Source organism: Mastomys coucha, unplaced genomic scaffold (assembly GCF_008632895.1).
Source record: "Mastomys coucha isolate ucsf_1 unplaced genomic scaffold, UCSF_Mcou_1 pScaffold15, whole genome shotgun sequence".
In the NCBI taxonomy this organism is placed as follows: Eukaryota; Metazoa; Chordata; class Mammalia; order Rodentia; family Muridae; genus Mastomys; species Mastomys coucha.
Genome location: NW_022196897.1, coordinates 17278089 through 17302652, shown reverse-complemented (window position 1 = coordinate 17302652; position 24564 = coordinate 17278089). Strand labels below are relative to the sequence as shown.

At 46.1% G+C, this 24564-nt stretch overlaps 1 protein-coding gene across 3 annotated transcripts in view; it reads right to left on the bottom strand.

Moving 5' to 3' along the window:
- Med27 (mediator complex subunit 27) overlaps window positions 1-24564 on the bottom strand; it is a 178653-nt gene that overhangs the window by 50967 nt on the left and 103122 nt on the right. For all 3 annotated transcript variants that reach the window (XM_031369581.1, XM_031369582.1, XM_031369583.1), the window contains one exon: window positions 5802-5895. In XM_031369581.1, the coding sequence (XP_031225441.1) occupies window positions 5802-5895 (94 nt within the window). The remainder of the gene's footprint in view (window positions 1-5801; window positions 5896-24564) is intronic.

The following is a 24564-nucleotide window of genomic DNA, read 5'->3' as shown; positions in this document are numbered from 1 at the left end:
CACGTCACCACAATTAAAGAGGTCATGAATTTGAAAGAGAGCAAAGGGTGGGGGATAAACTGAAGAGTTTGGAGGAAGGAAGGGAAAGCAGAAATGGTGTAATTATAACCTCAGAAAATTATTAAAAACAAACCAAATCACCAAAGGACCCAGCGCTGCCCTAAGCCACGCAAGGTGACACCAGGCGGGAGGAGGGGGGAAGAGGACCTTAGCCACCAGGACCAAAACCAAGTGCCAGTAATGCTCTGAGCACAGCTGTTTATAAGAATCTGCAAACAAAATAACAGAACATTTCCTATCAGAAAAATGAGTATCCCAACAATTTGAATAAAACGTACTAAACAAAACAACGGGTAAAACATTAGTGAAAAAATCAGTATGAGTAAAAAAATTAGTTTTTAAAAACAACATAATATCTTGCAAATATATTGAATTAAAAATGGAGACATAAAAATTATACTTAGCAATCTAAATAAAGGCCCTCCCCAAATGAGTAATATGCAAAGGGAGGTGGGGGACAGCTTCCTGTGCGGTGCTGGGTGGAAGAGCTCCCATGGCTGCACAAGGTGGATACTATACTCGAACTTAGCTGGGCAGGTTCTATATTGCTAAAGATTTTAACACATTAAAAAATTTATGTATGCATGTGTTTCTGTATATGTATACCTGCATACAGATGCCAGAAGACCAGAAGATGGCACTGGGACCCCTAGAGCTGGAGCTACAGGTGGTTGTGAGCTCCCCAATGTGGGAGGCACTGAACTCTTATTCATTTGAAAAATATCAAGCCCTAACCACTGATCCATCTCTTCAGCCCCTCAATATTATTAAACAACTATGACAGGGTCATGCCTAGGTCAGCAGCAGCATGTGTTACTCCAAGTTTAGGATAACACCAGCTCATAAAACCTCCCAACCTTCTGAGCCCTACCCTAGCTTGGCAAGCTAAGCCTGACTTGGGGTGGTTTTGTGTCTTCCCTCTTTTCCTGTCTTCCTGTGCTCCAGCTGAGCCTGATGAGTCTCTCTCTTTCCCTGGGTTACCTCTCTTAGACTTTGCTTCACTATACTTCCTGCGGGTTTTGGTTCCTAGGACATTGCCCACCCTCTACAACACCTCTCCCCTTTCGCACATTCCCAGCCCACTTCTGCTCCTTAACCCTGTTATTCTGATATAAGTAAGGCCAGTGTGGCTGCTCTCTGGTCCCATTCTCTAAGCTGCAGTGGCAGCCCTGGCAGTGTGGGAACTCCAGCACTACACCCTTCTTGCCTGGTGCTGTAGAGAGAATTCACTGCTCATGTGTCACTTTGACACCAGGGCAGGGACAACCCAAAAGGCTGGGAACTCTAGTTGGTATCTGATTAGTTCCATGTGTTTGTATCACAAGCAATCTAGGGAAAGTTCCTTAGACTCACTTGCAGAAGCAGACCTGCTGGTAGGGCAGCTGTTTTCAGTGTGTATGTGGGTGGGTTGTCATCTCCCCAGGAGTTAACCTGCTCTTGGGGACAGAGCACATGGAGATCCAGTGGTCTGCATAAGGCTACCAGCTCAGGATTTCTGAGTAGGCTTCGAGGAATGTGCATTTGTGGGTAACTATCCCATCAGCCTAAGGACCGCTCAGGCACCAGAGCTGCTGAACTCAGTGAGAAAGTCCAAGTGGCAGCAGGGGAAGAGTTTAGGTGTTAGGGAGTCTCCCAACCTCAAATAATGGGCAGAGTGACATAGAGCGTGTCTAACATCTTAAGGAGGTATCATCGAGGCAGGAGGGCTAAGGTATAGCTCTGGAGAGGTGTGTACATAAACTTGAGGTTTTGGTAAACCAAATTAACATCTAAATTAACATTACAAACTACCAGGGTAATTTGAAACATTACAGCGAAAGCTCCATTTTCTTATTTTCTTATACCTAGTTGATCAGTCAAAAACTGGAGATGACACTGTTTTAAGCGATGAGAGAAGCCAGCAGCTTGTTCCAGTCTGACTCAGTTAAGCTCTTACAATATTTTGACTGTTGGAGGAAAATTAATAATGGGATGTTAGGCGGTAGATTAGCTGAAACTAAATATCAACACAGCTAGATTTATTTTTGGATGATTTAGATCATCCTTCAGAGAACAGCAACAGCCCTCATTATAACATGAGCTACTAACTTCCACAGCAGCAGGACCACTCCCAGCAAGCAAAGCGTGTGTGCTGCACACAAGAGGCACAGTAGCTGCAGTCTGGTGTACAGGATACAGGTGAAGACCCAAGTCTCGTAAGACACCAAAGGAGACTTCCCCAGCAATTGGCTGGCTGGTTTCAGGACCAAGCCAGTTCAGTCCCTTTCAAGGAGCCAGGGTGGAGGTAAAGGTGTAGAGCTCTACTCTGCCAGTGGACCAAGCATACTAGTGAGGCCAATCACGCTTTCTGTCCTTTCTGTACTCAGCTAGTTTCACTAGGCACTTACTTGCCTCTAGCCTCATTCCCAGCTTGCATACATGTGCTACCCTAGTGGTAAAGAAGGTCACAGTGTGTCCTCCCAGGGCAAATGTCCTTCCTTCATAGATGGTGGTGGCTCCTGCTTCTGAGGGGCTTTCTGAGGGCCTTGAAGCCCTGGTGCTAACAAACCAACAGAGTCACTTTGGCTTTGGATGAGCCCAACTGCTTAAGACAAAAGCACCACAAAGTGTTAGCTTGCTCTGCTTCCCCCCCACCCCCCACCTGTGCTTTCTACACAGTGGAGAGGCTGACAACTAAAGCTGTGGGATCTCCAGTTGCAGACTGCCTGGCAGTGATTGCCTAGAGAATGAGAACACCAAAATGGGTTTACCCAGACTTGCCTTTCGTCCATGACTCTGCTGATTCCTATGGAGATGCAGAAGCAAGAACCTTCTCTCTACTCACACAGCAGAAACTGGGGACTAACATCAGTGAAACTGGGGAAGCTGAAACTTTGGGACTTAAGACTGTGCCCATGCATATGTGCGTGTGCATGTGATATAAATGCAAAGCTGGAAAGAATCCCAGCATATATTGGCAACAGAAATACCATGTGAAGATTCATTGAATGGACTGTACTGGACAACAGTATACATGGTAGAAGCAACATACATACCATGGTACTATTTTTATACAGCTCACAACTCCATGACAGTTAGGCACACATGTACATAGAGCACACTGTGTACAAGGGAGGAGGAGGAGGGTCGTTTTTCAGGAAGGTGACCTCAGGTGGCAAAGCTATGGGGAACAACACACTCTGGCTCTGCCCTGCTTCTCAACTAAGTGGTGAGCTTTATAATTTACATATATGTTAAAGCGATTATTGTAGCTATCCAATTACACTTTTTTTTGAAAGAAAAAAAAGCCACCAGCGCAGTGCCTGGTAGTCTAAAGATCTGTTTATGCCATCAGAATGAGTTGTTTGTCCTCAGACAGCGCACCCTGAGGGCTTCCTGATAGGATGGGGGGTGGTCCCAGTCAGATGAACACAGCTGGGGCTGCTGGGAGGACAGATGAGTACAAAACATGGGTGAAGTGCAGGTTCTGGCAAGGGAGGGAGACTGCTGGCTTGTCCTATTCCAAGTTTCCCAACTGCCCATTCCTACCAGTCCCACTTGCTGCCCAGCTTTCAAGAGCCATCGCCAGGAAGTCTTTCTCTTCTTGCCTATGTCTCCTGTGGTGGTGCACTACAGATCTTCAAGTATGGCTGCTGAAGTCAGAGAATGGGTGACTAGCAAAGGCAGTGAGGAGGTGGCAGCGGCTAGTCCTGACTACCTCACCCTCAAGGTGACCGTCGTCTCCCACCTCCATCCAGAAGATGGGGTATGGACAGCACATTGTCTCAGAGCATTGCAACCTATGGCAATGCCATTGCTTACAAGGAGAAGCCAAATAAAGCAGGTATGGCCAAAGTATGGTCACTCAGCTACCATGAGATTCTGACCACCCACCTTCACTATAAACATGCCTCACTGACTGTAGTTCTGTGTCACTGAAGATAGGTGACACAAGCCAGCCAGAGGCGCTTATACCTGAACAGCCCTTGTTAGTTAAGCATGTTATGTGCAATACAGAGTCTTTCCCTTGCATGGAGCCCCAACCTCTCTTATCACCCTGTCAGAACAGAAGCTCCATGAGTGGCTGAGGCTGACAGGCCCAAGTTGGCTGTTTTGTGAGGTGGTAGGAACTCAAGCGTCCTGCCTGCCTGCCTGCCTGCCTGCCTGCCTGCCTGCCTGCCTCTAATCCTGCTCATCCCACTCAATGCCAAATTCTTATCCTCTTCATGAAATGGAAGCTCAATGACCTGGAAATAATGTGAGCAAACGTATTTCACCGAGGATGCTTTGCTTTTATCTTTATTAACTCTCTGGTCCCTGTCAAGTCTGCCAACAGGGTCTGTGGGCTGCTGTGAGGTCTAAGGGGACCTCAGCCGTGATGGGCATGTCTGAGGGAAGCAGGGATTACCTTTTATACAAAGAAAACTGCTATATTTTTCTAACAAAGGAACACTGTATTATATCATTTTCTTTATATTTTAGCCTAAGATGAGAAAACTGCTCAAATGGACTGCAGAAATCTATCTATATCTATATATCAAATACACACACAAATGAAATATTGCAAACTTAGGATATTCACATCCTTTTCATTCAGCAGTCAAAAGAAACAAGCATAAACAATCAGCTTTTCCAAGATGGGGGGAGGGGCTGGGTAAAGAATGGCTTACCTAGGTGACTGTGATCCATAAGGAGAATGCCACAGCAGTAGGCATTCACAGGGGATCTAAGGCAGCAGCGCTACATGCAGAGCCTTGCCTTCCTGATACCCACCAAAACCCATCCCTTGCACATACTGCCTTGAAACATGTGTCCCAAGAGGGGCTCCTCGGGCACCAATCACCACACTGACATCAGAAACCTTCTCACGGACACCACAACACATCCCTAGGCCACTGGACTCCAAGCACACTGTCTTTGGTCAATTTAAACATTAGTGGACTATGAGGCCAGAATGCTTGGTGCAAACCCAACAGAAACAACAGAATTAAAAGTCAGTGGTAGCAAAGGGCCAGAGACTTTCTCCTAACATGTGAGGGTAGTAAATGACTTTTATGGATCACAAAGTCCTGAGGCCACAGTGTGTCCCTTTTCTTTAGCAGGATACTAGCTGAGGATCAACCAGTATAATCTCTTTGAGAAAATATAAAATGTACCCAATGCTGCTAGAGAGACTGTCACGTAACCTGACTCGAGGTCAAACAGCTTATAGTGCCTCACCACTCTCTCTAACTCTTACCTAGGACTGCAACGTGCTCAAAAGCAAGATTTCAAAGTGCAGTGTCTATGCTAAAGCAATGGCTCCATCCTGTGGGCCTCCACCCCATCCGAAAACAGATAGTTACATTACAATTTAGAACAGTAGCAAAACTATAGTTAGGAAGTAGTAACAAAAGTAATTTTATGATTTTATGGTTGGGGGTCACCACAGCATGAGAAACCATACAGGTTGGTGTGTGGTGACCAGAGGTAGAAGCCAGTTGTCACCTCCCCCCCACCTTATCTTTTTTTTCAGACATGGTTTGTCACTCATTCAGCTGGGCCACCATGCCAGCATGCTGCAGGGCCCTCCTGCCGCCATAGCTCAGCAGTAAGCTTACAGTACATGCTACCACACAGCTTTTGGCTGTGGACATGAGTCCAGGGATTCAAACTGAGGCACTTTACTGACTGCATCATCTCCTCGGCTTCCAAAGGGGGCTGAATTTGAAGACGGGTTTTTTTCCTCCACACGTCCCCACAAACAGGCAAGCAGATCTTACCAGAAGCATTGCTGAAGTCCCATTGGGTCTTGATAAGTGAATGGACATTTCTGGAAACATTCTGTCAATGCGGCTGATCACGTCATCGACATATCTGGGTGTGGAAGAAGTACACAAGTATGAACTGGAGTCCTTTCGGAGGCTGGAAGACTTTATACTTAATAACCAACTTTTAGTTGGTGTGATACCTTTTGAAGAAGACAAGATCACAAGCTCCCTCATGAAAACATCTCCTTTTTCCTCCCATGACCCTTTGCAGAGGGGCTGTTTTAAGTGATTATATTTATATTTTAAATAAAGTGCCTGAATGCACCCTAACTTTCCATTGGGATATGTATGTCTCTTCTACAGGACTCCACTGTAGTCACACTGTAGGCACACTGTAGGCCTGTGACTTCTCTAGTTAAACCCATCCGAGAGCGGTGCTTTCCATTTTCATGGATTTCTGTTTGGCTTTTATTTGCTCAGCCTCTATGTCCCTATTACCACTTTATTCCTAAACTCCTGACTCTAGAACCTTTCTTAGCAAAGTCAAATACATCAGGTGAGCTGGCAGCTCCAATTTCATCCCTCCCCTGACTGTGGAGCCTGCATCTCCCAGGGCTTAGTACTCACTGAGACCACTGCATTCAGCACGAGGCCAGGTGCTAGGTATTTACTAAGGACTCCTAGGTGCCATGCATGCTGACGGGTGGTCCCAAGAGCCCTCCTGCCCTGCAGTGGAGGCTCACTGGGAGCATGCCAGTCCACAGCACACACAGAGCTGGCTCTGCTCCCTACCTAGGACACCCTGCCAGTTCACTGTCTACCCACACCAACACAAAAGAGGCATCCGACTCAGCAGCCAAGACCCAAAAGTAGCTCTTAATGGGTAGTAAATTAAATCACACACCATCCACATCAGGGACATGTTAAGGTATAGTTTCTAGGGGAAAGCAGAGACAAGCTCCTTGATCACGTGATATGAAATTTCAGTTGGAAACCTGAGGCTCATGAGAGGGAGTGCAGAAGAAGGTTCTGGTAAAAAGTGCACATCAACATGTCTGCCAAGGAAGTCAGAAGGCGGTTCTCAGGACTGTCCTGTTGGGTTTTCATGCCAGAGCAGGGTAGGAGAGGCTGCAGAAGGCCTGATAACAAATAAGGATAGTGGGCAGGTGGCATGAAAAGAGGTGGGGTGCTCCCGGGGAACATGGTGTCAGGGATTCTGTTGGACCTCAAGTAGTCCACAGATTCCACAGGACCACAGCAGCAGCCAGCTTCCCTTCTCAAGAGGGACCATCAAGTGAGGCTTGCTATTAAGAGCTGAAGTTGCTCCAGGCACTTCTTCAAGGCCCCACCCTACTAAGAAGTAGCAGTGTCAGAAGTATCCTTTTTAGGGTGAAGGGGGCTGGGGGCCTTTGGTGATCCTGACTCGCAGCCTCAAGACATCTAAGCATAACTTAATTGCAGAGGTGACTGGAAGGGGGGGGGCGCCAGCTGTTATCTATGGAATGAACCAACAGAAGATGCCTGACAAAGCCATGGCAACTCAGGCACTGGTGCTGCTCACCTTCAGATACTTCCCCTAATCTATATGTGTGCTTTCAACCCATTTCTTCAGACTCAGCAGAAGCAAACAGCCTCTGTCCCGAGTGAATGAAGGTCACTGCTAAGTATATGCTAATGTGAGGGGCAGCAGTGTCTTGTGCATAGTCTTCAATCAATAGTCATCATAGCTCTGGAAGGGAGGTGGATGAATATGCACAAGTTCAGCACAAAGACCATCATAACCTGTTGTCTTGTATCTTTCACCTTGAAACCTTCAGCATACCACCTGAAAAATCGGCTCCTTAGCAGGCTGGAAAACCCGAACAGTGGGGTTATGTGATGATCCTGGGCCACATACAAACTTGGAGGCAACCTCACTCTGTACTTTCCTAGAATTCCAAGCCAGCTACCTGGTCCAGATTTCGTTCATTGCATCCAGAGTTGCACTGGGCATCCCTGGTCATTTCTGGACGCTATTATAAATAAATAGGGACTTTTTCTTGGAAGAGAAGGTGGTGGCAGAGGAAAGACTCTTCCTAGGAAAGGCACAGCCACAGGCACAGCACAGTTAAGGCCCGGGGTGGGTGGGTTTTCTGTGGCTTCCTCCCTGCCCACCCACCTGCCTGTGATCTTAGATAAGGCTCAGCAAGCTCATTTGAAAATTCCATTGAGCAGAAATGAATTTTGAGGAGACTGTTTTTCTTCTAAGGCCTAACATAAAGGAGATGCAGATTCCTTTGTTACAGGTGACATTATGCATTTGCCAAAAAGAGACCAAAGAAAGTCAGCTGCACCTTTAGCTGAGGAAAACAGTGTCTAGATTTTAGATGCAGAAATCAAAACATTTCATTTTTAAATAGACCCAGCCTTAGAGATACAAATGAGCCACTAGTAACTTGACAGAAACCAGGGAGGCTTGCCACACCAGATTAAAAGTCTGGAGACAAAAATGGCTTTCTTTTTGCAGAGAGTGGGGGCTGGTGTGTGTGGGGTGGTCTTTGGCAATGGTTCTAGAATGCTGCCTCCCAAGACAGCGGGCACTGCTTGTGTCTGTGTGGTGCTCACAGAGTATGCCAGCACCACGGTTACAGAGCTGGGCTAAGGACAGGTAGGAACGGCTTGCTCTCCTCCCACACTGCCACCATATGTCACACTCCACTAGTGGCAGAATCAAATTACTTTAATTTTTACCTTCGGAGTGGAGGCAAACAAGCAGCACACCACAGTGGTGACGAGTTTACACTTGAGCAGACGCGGCCTGTGCGGCCCGCACGGAAAGACATTAATTTGGAGCCAAATTGAGCAGTGAGTCACAATTTGCACATATCTGTCAACCTGTTAACAGGGTAATAACTTGGAAGGATTGCTGTTCCTATTTACATTATAGGAGCCTTTCAAAAATGTAGAAGACGCTGGGTTCTCCTTTACTCCAACACTCAGCTAGACGGCCTAAGAACTAGCTTGGAAACACAAACTTCTAGAAACCACAGGTTCAGATCAAGGTGTGAGTCTTCAGTCTTTTCAGGCAGAAAGTTAACATTTAAGTTTCTGTTTCTCTGCCCCATCCTTAATGAAAACCAGGCACTCAGTGGTTTAGGAGATGAGCTTGTGCAGAAAAAAGCACGAACCCCTCTCTCCCCAGGTTCCCAGTAGCTTCTTGGAATAGGACTGCAGACTCACTGCTCCGTGCCTCTGTGGCAGCAGAAACCACCCTCCCTACCCTAGACATAACACATGCCTGGGCCCTAAGTCTTGCTTTCTTGTCTCTTTAAATGGCCTTCACAGGAGTACTGAAGACCACTAGTACCCCAGAAGTCCCCTCACCTAGTAACCCACCGACAGCATCTCTAAGAGGTGGTCTGCAGGTAATTCCACTTTGAAGACAGATCTTGTCAGTGTCTCCATGTAGCTACTCAGATACTTTCCTGAAAGGCCAAAGGCTTTTGTAAATATGTACCGTTGCTGGGTCTTCCTAAGTCCTTCACTGATGATTTTTAGTCTCCTCAGGTCCCAGATCCCTAGGAGAAGATACTGAAAACTATATGACATTTCACATGCAACTTTCTGCACTTTATAGCTCTTAAGAGTCTATTTGTGGACCCTGATTTAAGTATCCCAGTCTAGATTCTTCCAGAATTAAGGTCTCTGGTTTTCTCTGTAGAGTGTGCATCCTGTCTGCCTGCCTGCATGCATGTATGTGTGTGTTTATCAATGTATCACACAGTCTTGATATTATAGCAGTGTGTGTAACATCTAACTAACAGTTGTGCGGATCTTAAAATCATACTTCTATAATGGAGCTGTTAGGTGAGCTTATTACTTAACTGACAAATTAAAAATTGCTCCTCTCTTTCCCTGTGAGTGTGCTCTGAAATACACACACATTATGGAATGGCTACTATCAAGCTAATGAACATGTGCTTTCCCTCACATACCACCCTTTCTGTCAGCAATCTTCAAGAATGTGATAGCCTATCATTAACTCTAGCCACTATGCTCTAATAGGTCTTTTGAGCTTACTGCTGACATTCGTGCTCTTCAGACGACATCCCCAGTTGCTCTCCCATCCAAGCCCTCGGTAACCACCACTGTACTGTCTTTCCCTATGGATTCAACTCTTTCAGATTTGACACATGAATGACACCCTGTACTATTTAATCTGTCTGTGCCTGGCTTATTTCATTTAACACACGACTTTCATGTTCCTCCATACCGACAGGGTTTCCTTCTTGTCAAAGTCCCAATTGTGCCCACACCATGTTTTCTTTATCTGTTAATGTGTTGATGGGCACATGTGAGGATCCCAGATCTTGACTACTGTGACTAAGATTGCAGGAACCCAGGAGTGCAGAGGCTTCTTCTCCCTGCCTGTGAGAAGACACTGAGAGGCGGGCCTGCTAAGCCATGTGGTTGCTTCTGCTTTAGCTTTCTGAGGACTTTCCATGCGATCTCTCCGGCACTGTACTCACATCCGGTGCCCAGTCAGTGTGTGAGCATCCTTTCTTCCCATGTCCTCTCAGCACTCATTTCTCCACACCAAGGTCATGCACAGGAACTTAGAGGTGATCTGACTAGAGGTGCCAGCTTTGCAGGGCAAAGCCACACAACCCATGCCTTATAGGGGCCTTTGCTTGTCTAGGTAAAGCATCCTCTCTTTTTAGAACTACTCCTGAGACAGGGCTCAGAAAGGAATCAAGTATCAAGTCCTCAGAGGCCAAGGAGAACCTTCAACTCAGTTGTCACTCGCTTCCAGCCTCAGCTGCCACCTCCTTTCTCACACTGAGCAATCTTCCTGAAGCACTCTTTGCCCAGACGGGGCCCACTACAAAGCCCTGGTCGTTCTTCCTTAGGGTAACTTCCTCAGGAAAGCCTTCCCTGGCCCCATCCTGTTCACATCTCTCCATTAGTACATACTATCTCACACAGCACTTTGAAATTCTGTCACCTCTGCACATTTGCAACTACACAATTTGTGAGTGATTATTTCTTTAAAGCCCTACTTTCCTACAGGATTCTCGAGGGTCATGTTACCGCTCTCTTCCTTGTATATCCCAGAGCCTTGCTACAGTGCTGGGTACTCCTTGAATACTCATTGAATGGGTAGAGAGTACATTAGAGATTGCCACGTGGACCCAGGCTAGGCCATTATGCAATGAGATGCACAGTTCTGTGCAGCAGATGAAGAGGCAAGGTGTGGCAGAGGTCACTACATTAAGCACAGAAAGTCATGCATAATGGTGGCCAAAGCTCATTGAAAATACACCTCAAAGAAAGAAGCAGAGAGCCTTTCAAGTCTGAGGCTTAATGTCTGTCCAAAGAACCTCTGCATCTGTTCTTGTAGAAGCTTAATGCCTTTTAGAAGCAAAAGCCTTCTAAAGCACATGGTACAGACACACCTGTTTTAAAATGCCACTTTTAATGAACTAATTAATTCTGCAAAACAGTAGTACAAAGATGTGCACTATCAAATGGAGACACCACCAGCAAAATGATAACAAAAGGGACGGGGAAGACGTTTCTAAAGATAACACTTCTGCAAAATACTCATTTTCTCCTCTCCACAGTAAGATACACTGCAAATGATTTGTTATTAAAGACTTAAAATATTATACTGGACAGATGGCTTAGCTCTCTAAGCCTGACCCCTCCTCAAAAGAGGGGGGGGAACCCAACCCACAAACACAACAAACCTGGCCCCAAGCCAATGATCTCATGCTAGTGCGATGGTTAGCTGTTCCAGCGGGATTTAAATAGCATTTACCCCACACAGTGTGTAAGATCCATGCTATTCATTTTCTCCGCCCATACACACCCTCAGAGTTAGGGATGCATGTATTAATAAACTAATTTTCCAGAGAGGATAAAGCCAGGAGTGATCATGAACAGAGACATTTGCAAGATTTGGAAGTGAGTGAAGACTGCTCCCACACCTGTCCATACCCATGAGCCTGAGTGGCCTCTGACAGTGGGCTGAGCAGATGAGGGATTGTCTAATAACTCCACAGGAGTGAGGCTAGCTGAAACAATAATCAACCATTGATGCTAAAGGAGGGGACTAGAGATGCAGGTCAAACTTGCTTGCATCCACATCTGTAAAATATCAGTACTAAGGCTACTATGTAAGATATCTGCTTGTTCTCTCAAGAAATAAAAGGTAGTTGCTAAACTGTGTGCTGGAAGACAGGGATGGATGTGCTGAGGACAGAAACCAGAGAACCTGCTCAAGTCACTCCATCTCTCAACACGCCCTTCCCATCCCAATATGAGAGCTACTAGCTGAGCCCTCCCAAGGAAGACGCTCACAAACTTAAACATCTCCTTGTGAAACTCCACATCTACACAGGAGGGTTGGCAAGTCTGAGAAGAGTGACTTCCTAGGAATGAGAGTGGCCAGGGGTGGGTAACCTTGCTCTCTACTTTGTAGCTCATGAATATGTGCACATGGTCCTGTTAAACACTCAGGTGAACACCCAGAGAAGCAAAGTACTCATTCCTCCAATTCCAAAAGCTGATCAGCATAAAGACCCAGCACACACTGAGGCCAGTCAAGCCTGGCTGCTCTTGGTCCAGCAGCTTCTCAGGTCCCTGGACATCTCATGAACTACACCCGTCAAATGCCACCAGGAAGGGGGACTTTTTACACACACCGTATTGGTTAGTTTTATGTCAACTTGACACACTCTAGAGTCATCTGGGGAGAGTAACCTGAACTAAGCAAATACGTATTTAAGACTGGCCTGTAGTAGGTCTATACCATTTTTTTTTAAATTAATGATGGGTACAGGAGGGTCCAGCCACTGTGGGTGGTGCCATCCCAGGCAGGTGGTCCTAAGTAGCATAGGAAAGCAGGCCGAGCCAGGCGTGAATGGTACAGTAAGCAGTGTCTCTCCACAGCTTCTGCTTCAGCTCTTGCTCTGGCTTCCCTCAGTGATAGAATGTGACCTGAGAATTATGATGAAATAAACCCTTTCTTCTCTTTGAGCTGCTTTTTAATCTCAGAAACAGAGACCCTAACTTAGATGTATACCTCTTGGAGTGACTCAGAGAGGGAAAGAACTCTGTAAAGCTGCCCTATCTATGTCTGCATTAATATACTTACAAAAGGCCCACACTTGTCAATGATCAACAAGTTCACAGCAGTGTTGCCTCGGAGTGAGCAGGCTTTGAAGGAACTGGACAGCTGAGCTGGCTGTCCAAGGAGCCAGAGAATAGCACTCTCTGGTCTTTCACTAACCCTTGCCCAGCTCTGGGAAGGGAGCAGAGCAGGGCAAAACTCCTGTTTTACAAGGGAGGAAAAAGCAGGTCCAGTGGCTTGCCCAGGGTGAGTTGAACCAAGAGTCCATGAGCAGAAAGTTCTTAAAGACTACAGTGTGTCCCTTGGGTCTGTGAGGATCCTATGGTTGAAAGCTAAGTGAGGACATTTTCAGGCGCTCAGTAACACTTGACAATTCTGTCCTTTCTGCTCCTCCAGTGGATGTCCTCTATAGAGTGCTGAGTGAGTACAGGGATTTGATAGTCGCCATGGTAGGAAACTGGGTTAACAGTGATTTCACTACCTTCTCTGTGAACCCTTCAAATGCTTCCGAGAGGAAGGGGGAAGCCCATTCTACAACAAAACCACCCAACTCAACTTCTCCAAACAGGTTACCTTGTCACCTGTCACTCATGTCTTCAGGATCTGGTTAAAGGGCTTGAGGTGATGAATGGATATAAGAGAGAAGTCCACTTCCAATTCTAGCAGTGCCCCTTCCCATCCACCATCACAGCTGAAGATTGGCCACATGTGCACACTAGCTTACTCAGTACTGAGATGGTGAGAAGGTGTAGTAGGTCATTAAGACTTCATTTCTGTGCAGTACATTACTGCTGAGAACATAGAGGTGGTATTAGTTGCGAACACCATCCTTGTACACACACTTGGTTCTGTCGGAACAGAACCTTAAGCACACATGTACTGACTGGTTGTCCCAATGGGTCAGCACTCTCTAGGAAACTGCCAAACACTCTAGGGGCAAGCGTGCTTTTTTATGACAGCTGTCTTGTTTTATTTTGACTCATCAGATAACTCCTTGAGTAGAGTCTAAGGCTTCCATCTCCAGCCCCTGGGATGTCGCTACACAAAACATGCTCAATAAACACTTGGTTTTATTTAAACTGGAAAGATTTAATCAGACTGGATCAAAGGGAAAAAAAAAGATCACAAGAGCGAATCGAATCTTTTCTTGTAACTGTTTCTTCTACAAGTCAAAGCTTTAAACCAGAAAGTGTCAACTAACAGCAAGTGCATCCAGTGAGGCTGTCCGTTCCTGACAGTAGTGATGTGGGGCAAACTGGTTAGGAGGAGGTAGAACTGGGGTGAGGATGGACAGGCAGAACTCGGTGTCTTAGGGTTTCCATTGCTGCAAAGAGACACCATGACCAAGACAACTCTTATAAGGACAACATTTAACTGGGGCTGGCTTATAGCTCAGAGGTTCAGTCCATTATCATCATGGCAGGAACATGGCAGCATCTAGGCAGGTATGGCACTAGAGGAGCTGAGGATTCTGCTTCTTGATCAGACTGCAGACAGGAAAGACTGACTTGCAGACAGCTAGGAGGGTCTTAAAGTCCACACCCACTGTGGCACATTTCCTCCAACAAGGCCATACCTCTTAAAAGTACCACTCCCTGGGCCAAGCATATTCAAACCATCATACTCAGTCAATTCCCAACTGCCCCTCCTAAGCCAACTCCCCACAAGTCTCTGGAGAGTGGAACCTTCTCAGAGGTCCCCACTGAAAACCACTCACCCTTCCCAGCACTTATCAACTCCATGCTGCTCCTGCTGCCACAGTAATCTCTCAGCAGACACTGACAAACAGCAACTTTAGGAGTCAAAGGCACCCAGGCGTTCAGTCTTCCTGTCCTCAACTCAGTCCTCTCTGGCCTTGGCTTCTTATCTCACAAATAAGAATATCACCTACTTCCTTCCAGTCGTAGGGATGTATGTAACATGTAAGCATGTAACATGCAAGCATGTAACATGTAAGCTTTCAGCTCTGAATACAGAGTTAACATCAGTTGCTCCCTTTATACAAAACACTGTCTTCCTCCCTGGCAAAAGTGAGACAGCCCAAAGAGCCCTGAGAACAGGGGACTCTTCCAGGCTTCTGTTCTTCCTAACCCGCACTCCATTCCTGTTAGAAGGGAGAACTCCTCCTAGCATGGTGCTTGGGAGAAAGGGCAGGCAGCTCACTTAGGCAAGATCTTGAAATGGGTTAGTGCAAGGTGTGCCAGGGTAAGCAGACCAGGCTCCAGGACAGATCTGTGCTGGGTATCTTCACTGACTCCTCTGTACTGCGCTGTGCTTGGGAAGCTGGCCCACACCAACATGTCAACTACACTTTTGGTTCTATGGTCAACAGCAAGTGCTGGCTGGCGGGGAGTACTGGGCTGGCTAAAGGGCTGTAGAGCTACACTGCTCAGTGTCTGCTAAATCCCACCATTCAGTAAAGTCACAGCAGCTGACAAGGTCACATGACAGGGTGCCTATGTCCCCATAGCAGAAAGGTGGCAGTAACTGTTTCCTGCTCACCTTTGTGACAATCCCCATCCACACATCTTCTTCAGCTTACACACAAAGCATTGGGTAGAGGTCTCCTCTGGAGGCTGGACCCTTGTAGGTGATGTCTGTCATGTGGACTATACCCATAGGTTTCTCTGCTGTCTACCTTCTGTCTGTGTTTGGCCCAATGAGGTATCCTGGTTGTTGTTGTTGTTACTTTTGTGTGTGTGTTATTATTATTATTACTTTTGTGTGTGTGTGTGTGTGTGTGTGTGTGTGTGTGGTCAACTTGACACAAGCTGGAGTCATCTGGAACAGAATCTCAACTGAGAAAATACTTCAATCAGATTGGCTTGTAGGCAAAACTGCAGAGTATTTTCTCTTTTAACAGTTGATATGAGAGGGCCCAGCACACTGGGTAAGCCAATGGGTACAAGCCAGTAAGCATTGCTCCTCCATGACCTCTGCTTCAGTTCTTGCCTTGAGGACCTGACCTGATTTTCCTTAGTGATGGAGTGTGACCTAAGAGTTGTAAGCTGAAATAGATTGTTTTCTCTTTGTCTTGCTTTTGGTCATAGGTGAAGCTCACTAGGACAGGAAGCCTGGAGGGGACCTGCATCCTACCTACCTGTGAAATCACCAGCAACTAGCTGAACTGGGCCATCCAAGCTGCCAGAAACCTCCACACAGTGTTCTGTCTGTTCCCCTGCTTTTAGCATCCTCCACTCACACAGGAGGAAGGTCAGCAAAGCCTCTGCCCACTGAACAGAGCACAGGGAGCTGCTTAGGCCCTGGAGATCAACAGGCACTTGCTGCACACAACTTCCTTAGCCACTTAGTCTTCTTCCAGAACAGTGAAAAGTTTTTCCCACATCAAACACAACACCAAGCAACACCAAAACTCCATACGCTAGGGTATGAAATATGGCGACCTAGATATTGAAGTTAACTGAAGGTAACAACAATGTGCATGTTCTTGACTAATAATGAAGTGAAATTTTATGTATTCTGTTCCTTAACTAAGCAATAGTCCATTAGCAGAATTTCCCTAGACTATCTAGCTGCAGATGTGGCTTTGTTTAGAAATCTACTTCATTCAAACAGAACCCACGGGTGAGAAGCAGGCCCCAGGTCTGGTCTTCACCTTTACTCTCCTCACACACCTTTCGTCATGCTGGGGATGGAACTTAGGGCTAAGCACTGCCCTACCACTGAGTGTCACCCCCAATCCCATCCTTTCTTATGTGTTCTGATACCTCCAAGCTTCAGGTGGAGAACTTCTCTCTCAGACCACTGCCAAGTGCTAACCAGCTTCCCTCTAAGTTCACTGTCAAATTCACACGTGCCCCCAAATGTGATAAACATATCCACATGGTGGCACATGAACTGACATTTATGTCTACACAGACAGAAAAACATAACCAGCAAATAAAAGCCAGCAACTTTATACATACCATTTTGTTCAACCATACAGCTACACAGACTTAATTTGAAAAGTTTTAAAAAAATTTTAAAGCAGGTAATTCAACAACAGCTTAGTTGCAAAATAGGTTTGCTTATTTATAAAATACTATGTTTTTTTTCCTTTGTTTTAGATGATTTTTCCCTTCAGTACCTTACAAAAGGTGTTCTCATACCTCCGCTTGGAGGTATTGAAGGAGGAAAAATGGACAGGCATCCAGAAGAGGCCGAGTGTTTAGCTCAGCAAGACCAGGAAGCAAGGGCTGTGATAAGTGATCACTGGGCAGCTGGACAGAGTGTCTGAGAATGCGGTATGAGCATGCCAAGTGCTCAGGGAGAGGAAGGAAAGTAGCTCTGGCACTTGACATATACACAGCCAATCTGCCATATTCTGAGTAGTTAGAAACTGACAGAAAACTGTCACAGTGGAACCATACCAAGGATTCTCCCACATGACTAACCAGGACAGACCCTGCTTAGCTTCCAAGATTAGATGAGCTAGGGTGTGTTCAGGGCGGTATGGCTGTAGACCAAACCTAGGATTCTATCTGACACCAGGAATGGTGGTTCCCAGTGCCTGAAACAAACTGACAGTGCATCCTTGTGGTGGTCTGAATGCGAATGGCCTCTATCTTAGAGTTTAGGTGTATTTTTTTTTTTTAATTGCTGTGAAGAGACATCATGACCATGGCAACTCTTTTGAAGGAAGATATTTAATTGGGGATGGCTTATAGTCCAGAGGTTTCAACCTCATCATGGCAAGTAGCATGCTGGCACAAAGGCAGACATGGCACTGGAGCAGAAGCTGAGAGTTCTACATCTGGATCCATAGGCAGAGAGAAAGAGGGAGAGAGTGAAAGGAAGGGAGAAAGGGAAGGGGAAAGAGAAAGAGGGAGGAGGAGAGATACTGAACCTGGCTTGGGCATTTGAAACCTCAAAGCCCACACCTATGGGGTGACACATTTTCTCCAAACAAGGCCACACCTCCTAATGCCACACCTTAAACATGCAAATGAGTCTATGAAGGCCATTCTTTTTTTTCTTAAAAGGTGGAAGCAGATTTTTGCATGTGTGTCTTTTTTTTTCAAAGATTTATTTATTTATTATATGTATGTACACTGTAGCTGTCTTCAGACTCTCCAGAAGAGGGCATCAGATCTTATTATGAATGTTTATGAACCACCATGTGGTTGCTGGGATTTGAACTCAGGACCTTTGGAAGAGCAGTCAGTACTCTTAACCACTGAGCCATCTCTCCAGCCCACATGAAGGCCATTCTTATTCAGATCACCACAGACCAGAAAGGCTCAGATATTTGTGTGCTTAGAAACCAGGCAGTAGCAATACTTGAGGGGTTAGGAGAAGTTGGCATGGCCTTTTTTTTTTTTTTGATTTATTTATTATTATAATTAAGTACACTGTAGCTGTCTTCAGACACACCAGAAGAGGGCTTCAGATCTCATTACAGGTGGTTGTGAGGCCACCATGTGGTTGCTGGGATTTGAACTCAAGACCTTCAGTAGAGCAGTCAGTGCTCTTACCTGCTGAGCCATCTCAGCAGCTCCGGCATGGCCTTATTGAAGGAAGTGTGTCACTGGGGGTGTGCTTTGGGGTTTCAAGTCCACTGTCACTCCCTCTTCCTGCTGCCTGTGGATCTTGAACTCCCAGCTCCTTCTCCAGCACCACGACTGCCTACATGTTGCAGGCTCCCCACCATGATGACAATGGACTGAACTTCTGAAAGTGTAAGCCAGCTCCAATTAAATGATTTCTTTTGTAAGAGTTGCTGTAGACATAATGTCTCTTCACAGCAACAAAACAGTGACTAACACAATCCACTGCAGGTGGATGGTGGCCTCACTCAAACTCATGGCTCACCAAGCTTAGAAATCAGTGGCAGTCTGTCAGATCCTGCATGAACTCTTTTACTGTATGACAGAAGAGAATTAAGGTCAATTACTTGACCACCCACTAACCATGTCCCATACCCTCTGAGCTCCATCTATTGGTCCCTATGTTCATAAGCAATGGGGGTTTTAAGATTTCTTTTTCTAAAAAGAAAAAGAAAAATGGAAGAGTGAAGAAACTTGGAACCTAGATTTTTTTTTACAATTTATCTGTGTTATTTTTAGGTGTGTGTGTGTGCACGCGCGCGCATGTGAGAGAGAGAGAGAGAAAGAGAGAGAGAGAGAGAGAGAGAGAGAGAGAGAGAGAGACCCTGCACCTGAGTGCTGCCAGCCTAAGAGAGAGAGAGAGAGAGAGAGAGAGAGAGAGAGAGAGAGAGAGAGAGAGAGGAGGGAGAGAGAGAGAGAGAGGGAGGGAGGGAGGGAGAGGGAGAGAGAGACCCTGCACCTGAGTGCTGCCAGCCTAAGAGGGCAGACACACTGGATTCCCTGGAGCTGGAGTTACAGGTGGCTGCAAGCTGGCCAACATGGGTGCTGGGTACTGAACTCTGCTGTTCTCAGCAGCTGAGTCATCTCTCCAGCCCCAAACCTAACTTCTTAAACTATGGGGTTTCTAAATGAACAACAACCAAAAATAAATTCAAGATCAAATGTATCACGAATCTGAGGTACTTTGGCAGCAGTTGCCCATGGTACATCACATGACTACATTGTAGCCTTGGTTTTGAACATACAGTATGGTACTTCACACTGCATGTACTCTTGTACCACACAAAAGCAAGAAAGTACCTAAAATACTGTGGGTAGGAGTGAAGCCTCTGTATGTAAGAACTACATGGCTCACACTGCACATACGTGTTCTGCTCCTATTTTCTTATGGAAGTGAAGACACTGTGTTCCTGCTGTCACTTCTTAGCCTGCATCAAAGTAGTGTACACAAACTGACTATTGGGTCACAACAAAAATTGCTCTTTGAGTTGCTGGCTTGATTTCTTAGTGAAAGAAGAGCATAAAATGAATTTTGGTGTTAGATTATGATGAAATTCCTAACAATTTCTGAAATGGTCCTAAAGATTCTTCTGCCATTTTATGTGATGCATTTATTTTATTTTTTTCTTTTTTTTCCGAGACAGGGTTTCTCTGTATAGCCCTAGCTATCCTGGAACTCACCCTGTAGACTAGTCTGGCCTCGAACTCAGAAATCCCCTTGCCTCTGCCTCCCAAGTGCTGGGATTAAAGGCGTGCACCAGCACCGTCTGGTGTGTGTGATGCAATTATGAGAAGAGGCACTCTCAGCACTGGTGACTATAAAGATGTTGAATATGCTGTACCATCGCAGTGTCTCATCCTCAGCCAGGACTGAATTGCTTATGTAAAATAAGCATATACACCCATTGAACTGGCATGTAAATTTTCTTTCATCTTCAGTAAATAATAAAATTATATGTACAGCAAAGAATTGTTTTAAAATAAACATGGCCTTTTATCAGCAAAAGTTTGATGAGCATGCTTATTTTATATATCTTCTGCTGAAGGTCATGAAAAGATTTCTCCTGTGAAAAGGGGTCACAAAACTTAAAAGTGGCAATAGTTTTAACTTAAGAAGCTGTGATCTGGGAGATAAAACGACTCTAAGTGAAAAGGCTCATAGGAACAGGCCACAGCCACAGTCCTCTGAGTGACAGGAAGGGCACAGACAGGAGAGCCACAAGCACGTGTACCCTCAGCTGTGTGACCTGCAGGATTCACAGCCTCTCCAAGTGCACAAGTTACAACAGAAGCAGGGTGAGCTTAAAACAAGTTTCAAGTTCATGCAGAATCTATTCTCCGACTAAAAATGATGCTATAAACCATTGGCAAAAATACATCAGAATTCCTTCCCAGGTTATTCGAAAATTAAACTGTAGACTTCTAGAAATCACAGAAGCCAAAGAATAATAAAGAAAATTAATAAAGAAAATTAGAGAATAATCTTGAACTAAATGACAATAAATCATTAAAATGTGTGGCATGCAGGCAACACCATGCTTAGGGGAGCATTTTTAGCTTTCCAATACTTCTACAAGCACTGACTAGCTAAACTTCCATTTAAGAGTCATACAATGAAAAGCAAGCTAATTCCAGAGAAGCAAAAGAGCATTACAATGTACATGAATCAAAGTATTAGCAAGCCTGTGAACAGCCATGACAGACCACTATTAAGACTCACTCAGGAAGGAAACAGAGACTTGGAATTTACCAGGAACAGGGACAAGTTGGGGACAATGTTCAGATTCCAGAGTCATCAAAAGTAGAATGAAGAGGATATTGTGAAATACTTCATGTCAATAAAATTGACAGCTAAGATGAAAGGGACCGCTTTAAAAGATGTAAGTTATGTGACAGACAGGAGAAGTAGTGATCTTATGTTTGGGGTGGGGTGCCTTTTAAAAAGCTCACTAAAGGCTCCAGCCTCCCTCGCCAGCAGAGCTGCTGACAAGGCGGACAAGAAAGCAGTGTTGTGAGCAGGGGTTCAAGCTGCTGGGGGAGCCCACTCCAGCAGCCCTCCACAGACAAAGCTGCTTTCTCATTTGTCCACAGGCTGGTCCTGCTACTTCCAAGGGCAGTGGCTTAAAAGTGAATTTGCTATTTAAAGAGAAACAAAACAAAACAACCCACCAGCAACACTCCCAAGTCCTCCCAGAGGAAAAAACCCAGGCCAGGCTGCAATCAGTACTGCCCTCCTGAGCCATGTTCCTTTGCAAAGACTCATAGACTCCCACGCAGGCACCACCCACAGCAGTTTCTGCAGGACAAATCCAGTTTGACCTATCTGCCCATGGACTACAAAGACTGTCAAGCACATCTGAATATAGGCAATGGTTTTGCCATACTTAATCCGGCACACTCAGAAGAGCACAGCAGGAGTCCCTTTACATTAACAAAGGTGGCACACAGGACATGAAGTTGGGTAGTATGAGGCAGCTCCTGGGCCCCAACCCTCACGGGAGGAGAGCAGTGGCTTCAGAACATTTTTGTCCAGAGGGTGTTCTGAATAAAGACCTTGAAATAGCACACCCAAAGTCTAGAATGCTGCACATACATGTATACCCAGAGAATACCTAAGCCCGGACCCCAAGCAGCTATGTCCTTCTAGCCCCATATTCTCTTCCAGCTCACCTTGGCTTGAACACACAAGGCAGGATATTCACTGAGAAAACCCATCCTGGCTCTCCACACCCACTGTCACGCTAGGCAAGTCACTGGCTCCTCCTGGTGTCAGTCTCCTACTGTTTGGACCAGATGATCTTTACGGTTCATTCTAGCTTTGGCCAATTCAACATGCATTCCCTAAGAGATTACTGCATGCAATTACAGTTTTCAAGACCCATCCACCTCTGCATGGTAATTACTGTAGAGAATTCAGTTAACGGGAACCCCCCATTCCTGACCTTTGGGAGTGAGTCTATCAGACTTGATGGACTTTAGTAAAATCTGTTCGTATTTCTAACAGCAGGATTATCCCAAGGACAGCTCTAGTTATAGAGCACACTGCCTTCAGTGATCTCAGGTCCATCACTTGAAACTTCTGAAGGACCCATGGCTAGAGAAGACACCTCTGAAGGACCACGGCTAGAGGGCACCAGCAACTGCACCTACGGGCTGAGGATGAGTGTCTACCAAGGACTTCAGGAAGCAGTTTTTTAGTCCAGGAATTTACAGGGGCGTCTGCCCGCCAGAGCTCACAGACCAGCACTCAATGGAACTATGTGCACTGCCTTAATGCAGCCAAGTAGGGTGTCCAGAGTGCACAGGCCATCAGAATCCACACTTAACTTGTCCTTCACTGGAGGCTCTGAGGATAGGAGAGAGAGAACAATTATTTACTTAAGAGGTCACAGCTTTAGAAATGGAAGCCAACAAGAGAATAAGCACTAGGTCCTTCCCCTCTGAAAGATGCTCACATCCATAGCCAGAAGCCCTGCTCTGTTCCACTGAGGTTATCTATCTCCCAACAGTACCACAGAAAAAGCACAGTGTGTGTGTGTATGTGTGTGTGTGTGTGTGTGTTCGCAAACCCACACTCGCATGGGAGTTACCATGGGATCCTCCAGTTGGTAGAGCAGACTGCTCTGGAACTAGGCTATGGCTCCCTCTCAGGTCCTTGGAACTGTGTTAACATGGATAATTACATGTGAGGGGAGTCTCCCATGATGAACTGCAGTGGTAGTGATGTGCCTAACGATGAGGCATTAATTAGTAGAACTCAGCCAGTCACACTTTGGGAACATATGCAAAGCTTCCCTTCACAACTGGGCAAGAGAGGCAGCTCACACCAAGGAGAACACAGAACAGGGACATAGGCACCTCAAACATGGAAACAGGAGGCCCCGAGTGGGGACAGCTCAATGACTTGTTATGGTCTGTAAAGGTGACAGCAGGACACACTAAGGTTAGGCTGTAAGAGTGAATGGGTTGCTAGGAGAGGATGTGGGGCTCACACTCACAGCTGGTCAGTCACATGCAGCTACTCTGGCAAGGTGGGGACTGAGACCATGCCCTGGAAAGTTCCATATAAAGGAAAACCACAGCAAGGAGACTGAACTCTTATTAAACGTCATTAGCCCTTCAGCTTGAAGGAGGCTTTGCCCAGCTGTCCAGGTTCCACCCTACTACGTGCCAGAGAGATGGTTGCCTAGGGATGGCAAGCTCAGGTTGGCACACGGAGACCTTCAGAGAAGAAGGGGGGAGACTTGGGCGGTGGCTCTGAACAATATGGAGTTTCTGGCAGTTTCCAGCCCTAATTCAAAGGGCTCTTTCTTTGTGGTCTTCAAAGAGGCAGGCGGATTATTTGCTGTTGAACAATGTGAAGTGTTTGCTGATGATTAGTGTGGTGGACTTTTCATCATTCCTATGTAGTTTCTAAGACCTGCTGACAGCTCTGGGAAACAGCTTTCCCCAGATTACTAGAGTAAATAATGATTGGCCACTGGCCTCTGTGTGTCAGGGCCTGATGAAGGCAGCAGAGCACACGGCGGGAAACTGAGCCTTCACTGACCAGCTGCCTATTCACCGGGGAAGCTCTAGAGTCCAGGGACAACAGGCTAGGTTAGGCCCACTAGGACCCACGCATGCTGGAAAGATGACAGCATGTGGCCTGTGACCTCTAGCAGTTCTTCTTCTTTGAGTGAATCATTTGGAAACATGTTCCAAGATTTGACATTTTTCAGATTATAATAACAGGTCCAGAAGACTCACACGGGTCTAGAGCAGGAAGGCAGCTGCAGTGCTTTCTACCCCAAACTTCCCTCTGAGAAGCTGTGATGGATGCTCTTCACTGTTAGCTGTACTGGGTTTGGAATCACTTGGGGGACACATCTCTGGCCATCCCAGGGGCTGGGCTCCTGAACTGAGTAAGCTGACCACCAGCATTCACTGCCTTGTTTCCTGAGTGCAGATGTGATGTGACCAGCTGCTGCCCACTGCCACCAAGCCTTTCCTGCCACAATGTCCTGTCTCTTCCTTCCTGAGGTTGCTTCTGTCATATCTGATCACAGAACAGGTACCTGGTACAAAATGCTGAAGGCAATGCGGGACTAGAACTCTTGACCTTTCTGAGACCACTTCTCATTCCAGAGCTAAAGAACATGACCCCTGAGAAGCTCACAGAGCAGCACTTTCCCCAAGAGGCAGGGTTTACAGGTGCTCTTGTGCATCTGGAGCATTCCCACACAACAGGAGCTACTTACTTGCACAGTTTTCCTCAGCAGTGAACTCTGGTCACTGTTTAAATGTCAGTCTATTTTCTTGGACATACTTTGGGGAAATAATTATGTATTTAAAG